This window comes from Silene latifolia, chromosome 8 (assembly GCF_048544455.1).
Source record: "Silene latifolia isolate original U9 population chromosome 8, ASM4854445v1, whole genome shotgun sequence".
Lineage (NCBI taxonomy): Eukaryota > Viridiplantae > Streptophyta > Magnoliopsida > Caryophyllales > Caryophyllaceae > Silene > Silene latifolia.
This window is the reverse complement of record NC_133533.1, coordinates 6,695,494-6,704,017: the sequence shown is the minus strand read 5'-3', so window position 1 is coordinate 6,704,017 and position 8,524 is coordinate 6,695,494. Positions and strand designations below refer to the sequence as shown.

Genomic DNA, 8,524 nt, shown 5'->3' with positions numbered 1-8,524 from the left:
GAAATGGTGGTGGCTGTCGTTTGTCGTGGACAGAGAAGGAAGGTGAAATGAATGGTTGGGTTCGGAATTGATGATGGGGAAGGAGGTGCCGGGCTGAGGAGAATGATGTTAATGAATGATGAAGGTGATGGTGAGTTGCAGAAAACGAAATGGTGTTGGGTTGTTAATGGTGATGGGTTGTTAATGGTGATGGAGTGCAGGGACGAAATGCTGTTGCTCTGTTGCTAAAGTCAAGAGTTGACTTTGCTTATGTGGTTCTTTCCATCACCTTCCTTTGACTCTACCTTGACCCGTCTTGTTTCCGTCTCGATCCAATTTGTTCCTTAATTTCCGTCTCAAATTGCGCTTGACTCGAATCCCCTCTTTATTATTCCGCCTTCCCTACACATTAAATTAATATAATAATATCATAATGTTAATAATACTAATATTATATAAAACCGACTAATTATTAAATATAACTAATACGACTAATCATTATAAACTAGTAAAGTAATGGCAATACGAATATTATAATAAAAATACGATTAATTATTAAACATGACTAAGACGGCTAATTATTATTAATTAGTAAATAAATGAGCTATTTAACCAATTATGCATACAAAATCGAGTCGAAATATGGGGTAAAATGACACTAAAATTATACTTATCAGTTATTGACTTAGTTATTGGCTCCCTTCCCTTTCTTTGGTCTTTGTGCCAAAACCAAAGGACAACAAATGATCGAAACGAAGGGAGTATAAATTTCTATTACAATGCCGGCAACAAGGGTAACTAGTGAAAGATACAACACAATATAATGCCTATTTCTTCCCACCACAGTAAAATACTCCTCACAACACAGTCAGTATTGTTTACTAGTGGCGTACTTCGTCTTATGGTATAAGACGAACTGATTATCGGTGATTAGACAAAGATTAAAGAGTAACTAAATTACAACAAGGTAAAACTGTTCGGAAAGTAGTACCGTGCATTACAAAATGCACATTTATTGTTTATACTACAGATTCACACACAATACACACACATTCACGATTTCACGCACAACGCACTTGTACTTATTACGGGAAGGGCGTGATCTTCTTCATCTCCTCGGTGACGACATCGACAACAAACCCTGTCCCGCTTTTCTTCCAGTAATCTGCATTCGGGTTTATAAACGTCGGACCGGTGATGTCTACCCTTAGATCACTCAGTTTCTCACTTGCAATCCCGTACTTGTGGTCTCTTTGTTGTAACAAAGGCGGCCTTATCATACCTGGTGGCTCCATTTGTGGAGACATCATCAAAGCGGGCTCGCCTATCGGAAGCAAGTCACCTATTTCATTAACCATCCGAAGTAATTAGCACATTCATTGTGTTTATGTTAATTAGCAAGTCACCAAACAGGATATATAAGCATTCTGTTTTCATTCTCACCTCGATCAACTTGCCAGGTGCACCAAAACTTTCCATAAGTCTTGGCTAAGTTGTCTAGTTCAGACTTGGCCAGAGCTTCTGGAACTCGAGGAGTTACCCACAACCCTGATTTAATCTGTCATCGTCATAACATTCAACAAACATTGTCAACTTGTTTGACATATACATAAAACTCATGCATGTAGTGTCAAATGAGCCACAACGACATTACAATATAATCTCTATCAGGTGGGAGAATCAAATTTGGACCTATTGCCAATAGGTAACCATTAGGCTGAGACATCTTCCGTATAAACAATCCAAATATATACAAGTAATCGAGTAGTATCATCAATAATTTATTTTTTTAAAGAACCGTAATGAGTCTTCTAAAAAGATTTTCTTGACGGAGATCCAATGTATTCCTATTCTTCCCAAGAAACTTTATTTTGGTGTAAAGGGAGCCAAAGGACAGAATAAATATGATTCTGATGAGATGTGAACTCAAGTAATGAGTATATATTACACTCCTAACTTTACCAGCTAAACTAACTGACATCTGCTCATAAAATACTTAAAAACAGTCTAAACTAACTGACATCTGCTCATAAAATACTGAAGACAATCAAAACACCAGACACTAAGGCGCTATAATATCATAAAACCACCCTAAACAACACTTATTATTCCAATACTAACTACTCCATAAAATTATTTTAAGAAAAATGAGTTAGCATCACCGGGTGACGCCCAGTCTCGGGGCTACTCTCTCACATGTAACAAGTGGGAATCCTATAATCATGGGTGTACCGTCTCATGCAAATTTCCATGCAACAATAGAAAAAACCCTCAAAAACACCAAATACTCGTACCTCATAATAGTGGGAGTGCCACAACTTTTGTTCCTCAGCCGGAAGTGCCTCAAAAAGGCGATCCGAGATAATATACTCAACACCAATAAGGCGACCGCTACGATCATCAGTATCATAAACAGCACACTGACAGAAATCCTGATTAACCCGGTTCACAAAGTGATGAGTCTCAATCTGACGGTTCATATCATGACTATATAGAGCAAAGGTGCAAACATGTTGATTAAATTGTTTAATTGGTTTTAAAGATTGCATCATTTCTGCACCTTTGTCTATTACATGTTGCATCATGCTCATTGGTTCTCCTGGTGTTTTCTCATCTCTTCTTTCTCCTTCTGTTGATGCCATTGTTTTATTTTCTTTGATTTCTTGTGATTTTTAGTATGAAAAAATGTTTTGTATGAAATTAAAGGGGGTTTTATGATTATCTAAGGGAGTTGTGTGGCGTACAAGTGTGAGGAGTGCATGTTGAGGAGTGTGTTCAACATGCCATGCATTTTGCAGGTCTTATAGACACCTGGACTTTGGACGTGTAAATAATTTGGACTCCGTAAATGACAACATTTTTCGCAGGCAGAAGTCGCAACAATCCGTTTTCCGCAAAATTGGAGTCTAATAGTTAAAATTTGGGTGAAATTCTTAGAAAATTTAGGTTCAAATCTCCTAAGAGTAATTTTGTGGAGTAATTATGGCCCGATTCTATGCCTTCTATGTTAGAACAATTAATAGAAACGAATTGCAGTAAGGCGTTAATTATACTTTCCTTAAGGAAGTTGGCATTGGTTCAGGAATGTGCAGACATTCTGTTTGGGCAAACCAAGGGTTTGGTTTCAGTTCGGGAATTGCAAACGTGCCAGTCTTGATTCGTTAAAGATCAAGGCCAATATTAGTGAATTTACACTTGTTCCACTAATGGCCCATTTATCTTAACTAATATAATCATTCTACTTTCACTTATAAACTCTCTTAATTCCTCTTAACCCACTAATGTGGGACAAACAAACAAACTGTTCCAACATTCTAGACTTCGAGTCTATCAGCCTGCCTCGGGTGGCTTACCTGGTTAGCAATTTATCACGTACACTCGAAGATTTATCCACTGCACATCAAAGATAGTGGCTGCGGTTCCCTCGTCATCCAAAGAAAAAAATACCCGTTTTAAACAATAAAACTAATTAAATAGAAGGACAAAAAAAAATGATTGGATGACAAACTCTTATCCCACGGGATTGTATTTGACACGATTTTACATTTAAGAAGAATATGACCGTTTTAAAAGAGATCTACTGCTTATATAGTGATATGCCCGATTTCAATAGTCGATAACACTTTCTTACATATATCTTTATGAAACTTATTATTCTACTAGTCCCTCATAGATTGTATGTAAGGACTAAAGAGTGATTGAGAGTCCGCGATTGGAGATCATTCAGTGATGTTGTTGAGATTGGAGATCATTCAGTGATGTTGTTTCATTTTAGACGATCTGAATGGCTAGCTAAACTCGCTCCACAAACTTTAGGATAAGTTCAGTTCAACTCTAATTCAATTAAACTAATTTCACTTCTAAGCTCAAACTCATACTGAAATTAACCAATTACGAGGTCAAACCTTGATGAGTTTTAAACCAACTCCAAACTCGAGTTCATATCGATTTAAGACCGTCTCATAAAAGGCTTATTTTTGCTCCTAAATATAATAGTCCTGCAACTAAATTCAACCAGCAAATTTCAATTTTTACCATTCATATTTCCATCTATTCCCTAATTACCCGCGTAAACTCCCTTCCTTCAAAATCCCCAATTCGTAACCCTAACCCTAACGCTAACTCTCCAGATTATCTTTCCTCAATCAATCAATCAATCAATCAATAAATAAATAATTCATGGAAGATGCAAAATCAACCGATGAAGACGACAATTTCGTCGACGCATCTGACGAATTCCCCTTCTACGATTGCCCAGAAACCCCCGAAACATCATCCTCTTCAATTAATCGGGATTCGAGGAATCGCGAAAATCTCCGACGCCGGAGATCACACCGTAAAACAATTCATCGTGATTCGAGAATTCCCGAAAAGGGTACCGTTAAACTATCGGAATTGGATGTAGAATTAGATCAATCGACGTCGAAACCCGACGTCGTTTCGAGTGAAAATGCAGAGAATTCTACTGTTACAATGGAAGAATTAAGTGAAGGGGTAGCTCGTGAGAGAGAAATTGATGATGGGCAGTTTAGTTTATTGGTTTATCTTGTTGAATTGTTAGTTAAAGCAATTGCATTTCAGTTTAATTTGTTAATTAGTTTGATTACATTCCCTTTTTCGGCGATTTATTACGGTTTGATGCTCATCTTTAACCCTTTTTATGTGATTGGGCTTGGTAGGAGGTATATGATGTCGAAATTGATGCAAATTTGGAAACTTTGTTGTGATGCAGTAACCCCCTTTTTGTCTGAATGGATAAAAGAGCATAAATCATGGTTAAATTTCGTGTTGCGATTTGGATGGGGGTTGTTTTGGTCGATTTATGTGTGTACTGTATTGGTTTGTTTACTGGTTTTAGCATTTGTTATTGGTGGGGTGGTGATGAAGTTTTTTATTGTGGAGGAGCCATTTCAGTTGAAGCAGCCTCTGAATTTCGACTACACGAAAATCAAGCCGGAAGCTTTCGTGCCTATAACTAGTTGTAGGACTATGGAATGTGGGGATAAGTATGATGGTGGAAGTGTTGGGAGAGGTGTAAGAGTTGTGCCTCGTAATCAAAAGTTGCAGGCTACTGTTACATTGGTTTTACCCGAGTCTGATTACAATCGAAATTTGGGGATCTTTCAGGTATACTCTTGTTGGAAAGGTTCATTTTTTTGGGGATAAAGATTATCTTTGATTCTTTGCTTATAATTGCACCTGTTAATTGATGGTAATGACTAATGAGCATTGCATTCATATGCATGCTTGGCGCTTAGGACACGGTTGTTGTAGAAACTTGTGGAAATCTGAGCTTCATTAAATACCCCCTCCGATATGATCATTTGTAGGCTTTAGGATCTTGCAAAAAACTTATATGAGACAGCTTTAGATGTGAATCCAATCCATTAACCTTCCGAATACTTCAAGAATACATTAGTATTTAGCTTGGTCTCACATGTGAGATCATCTCATACAAACTCACGGTTGGGATCTCTCAATAAGGTATAGATGATGCATAATCATAATTTGTGAATTGGTCGCAGCCTGAGGATTGGAATCTCGTATCTCGTTTCGTTCCATTTATTGGAAGAGGGTTTTTTGGGTTCGATCATTTTGAAGTTTCGATTAATTGTTACCTGATTTAGTTTATAAATGACAAAGATTTTACCTTGTACATGAGCTGACTCCAGGTTGCAAGTTTCTGAAGTAATAGTTTTACCTCCACTCTTGATCATTCAAAGAATGTAATGCTGCTACAAAGAGTTGAGTTGACCTGTATTTTTGTTGCTGCATATATACGTCTTAGAGCGTGATGGTTTGTATTACGCTTTTGTGCTGCTGTTTTTTTTGTATTTATGCTCTGTCAGACTTCTTCTAGTCTTCTAAATGGTTTTTCTTTATATTTAGTCATAAAGGATGATTCATGTCAGCCGACCCCAAATCATTTTGGGATTAAGGCTCTGATGTTGTTGTTGTTGGTTTTGTTAGTCATCATCAGACTGGAGTCGATTATTGGCCTTTTAATTTTCAGATGAAAGTCTAAGAGGTCTTCACTTGGAGATGATATTTGTCTCATAAGTTAATGAATATGAAATGCTTCTTTTGATGGAGGGTAATATATGAAGTTCTTTGTATTTAGATTGATGGTGGATTGCTTATTGCTGCGTATGAAAAAAATTGACATATGGGCTTTCAGTATGTTAGTGTAGATGTTTAACTCCCCCATGTCTTTTTCTTGCTATCGGATTAGTTTACGTTGTCAAATTTAGCAGCTTCGCTATGGTGATGGGAATCCATAATCTGTCTGATGTGTTTGACACGCTGTCTTCTTACTACTTGTCCCAAAAAGATTCGCCATTCACTTTTGAGTGTTTCTAAAAATAAATTCTCACTGTCGTTACCAAGTAACTTTTGATTATGATCTTCTTATATCACCCCCGTCAAAAGAAGCAAATTGGAAGGGATGAAATGGGAAGACTGCTTCACTTTTGAGGAAGATGGACATTCATTGTGAATCCTCACATTTTCTTAATAATGAACCTCGAGTCAAAATAATTGATCCTTTTGGATAAAGGGATAAAGAAGTATGAGTTTGGTACGGATTGAGTGTGTCACCTTTCATGTTGGCATTTTTTGACTACTGAGTAATACATGAGGAAGTATGAACCTTGGCATTCTGTTACCTGTGCTAGAAAAGTCGACATTTGGAAAGCTAAATAATTGGATGGTAGTATGGTTTTCTGATATACTGATACTGATCTAAGTGTTAGCATTTACAAACTCCTTCAAGTGGATAGTTTATGTTTGCTTTATTTTGTGAGGGAAAAATAAAGCAAATGTAAACTTTTGACAGGGACGGAGGGAGTACATTTTTAGCATAGTTCTTCATATATAAGTCAAATTAGTCCTAGCTTTTGCTCTTCTGAAGAAAATAGTATGTGGACAAGATTGACAAGTGACTCGGATACGTTTAACCTCTCAAAGAATTGTGATTCTATTCAAGCTTATTTATATCATGACTTTTGCTTTTTTATGTATGAGACCCTCGATTAAGAGTTTATCATGCATTGGATGATATCTATTTCATGTCATATAAGGAAACGCTGATATTGACAGAAAAATTTCCTTTTTCACAGGTAAGGGTGGATTTTCAGTCAGAAAAAGGAAAATCTCTGGCTAGTTTAAGCCATCCGTGCATGTTGGGGTTCAAAAGTGAACCAATCCGGTTATTACTGACTTTCTTCAAAATCGTACCTCTTGTTGCTGGTTATGTGTCGGAATCTCAAACTGTAAACTTGAAGTTTAGAGGGTATAGAGAATCCATTGTTCCGTCAGGTTGCTTGAAGGTTACAATTGAACAAAGGGCAGAGTTCCGAGCAGGAGCAGGTATTCCAGAGGTATATGATGCATTTATAAATCTTGAATCCGAACTCCCGTTTCTGAAAAGAGTCTTATGGTACTGGAGGAAAACTTTATTTGTGTGGCTAAGCATGATGTTGTTTGTCATGGAGTTGCTCTTTGCTCTGTTATGCTGTCGACCTCTAATACTCCCAAGGGCAACAACTAATACAAGGGATAATGATACAAGAAATCATCATGTTCAAAGGTAAATTTGGATGCTTCAAGTTTTAGTCGATTCTTCTTGTGCCATCTCATTTTCGCTTCAGTGGTGTTTTCTTGGTTTGGAAAAGGGCGGAATAGGTGATCTCTGAACTTGAGATCCGTTGTACCTGTGCTTGTTTGCATCGTATAGAATGACTTCATCAGCTAAGTTAGCTAACACTGGTTACTATCAATACTATGTATCGGTTGTACATTAGAGTGAAGAGGTTCTTTCGTCTCCTGTTATACTATTGTTGTTAACTTGTTATAGGGAAAAAAAAAACTGTTAATATTTGTAATAAGGTCCTTTTGATAATTTGATTTATATTAAGAGCAACTTACACACCCATTTGGCCAAGTTCGGGTTTTCTGTCTCATTTCCGTGTTTCATCTTGTGTCCCACTTTCCGGACTCCTACTCCTTCAAAGTATTGCTGTATGTCTCATGCTACCACATAATGTCTTCAATTTCAAGTTGGTTAGCGTATTTCATTTCCATTTATAGAGTGAAGTCCTTTTTTTTTTTTTTTTTTTTTTTTTGTGACAAGGGAACTCAAAGCCGCTACCTTTGTTGCACACTATATATATTAAGAAAGCTATCTGAGAGTGACATACTCAAAGTCAAGAAGACATGGACTCGGACTATAAAATACTCCACAAAACTGCTCTTGAAAAAGCTTAAACCTGAATCTCCTGAGAATTTTACCCGAGTTTTAACTACTAGACACGAATCTTAAGTTGTTCTAAATGTTAAGTTTGCAAAACCACTTAGTCACTTAGAAAGCAACCAGTCATCGAACTCTAAATTAATTTGAGATAGGACAAACGAATCTCATCCTTTCGAATGAGTGAGGTAAGTTGAAGTCACCAGTTTTTAAAACACCTTAAAAGAGTTAGAATGAATGTCCAGTAGAAATCATGAAGTCAGCAACCTTATTAATTGACTTCACGAAATCAATTTT

At 36.9% G+C, this 8,524-nt stretch overlaps 2 protein-coding genes across 2 annotated transcripts; one reads left to right on the top strand and one right to left on the bottom strand.

The window, feature by feature from the left end:
* Nucleotides 1-1,064: 1,064 nt before the first annotated feature.
* On the bottom strand, nt 1,065-2,652 carry LOC141594035 (oil body-associated protein 2A-like). Its single transcript, XM_074414249.1, has 3 exons — nt 2,274-2,652; nt 1,423-1,537; nt 1,065-1,321 (listed from the first exon to the last, which is right to left on the bottom strand). The coding sequence occupies exons 1-3, from the start codon at nt 2,619-2,621 to the stop codon at nt 1,065-1,067; spliced, it is 720 nt and encodes a 239-aa protein (XP_074270350.1). The 5' UTR covers nt 2,622-2,652.
* Nucleotides 2,653-3,998: 1,346 nt separating this feature from the next.
* LOC141596194 (seipin-2) lies at nt 3,999-7,921 on the top strand. The gene is made up of 2 exons (XM_074416294.1): nt 3,999-5,106; nt 7,098-7,921. Exons 1-2 carry the CDS (start codon nt 4,159-4,161, stop codon nt 7,569-7,571), a joined length of 1,422 nt encoding a protein of 473 aa, XP_074272395.1. The 5' UTR covers nt 3,999-4,158; the 3' UTR covers nt 7,572-7,921.
* Nucleotides 7,922-8,524: the final 603 nt, after the last annotated feature.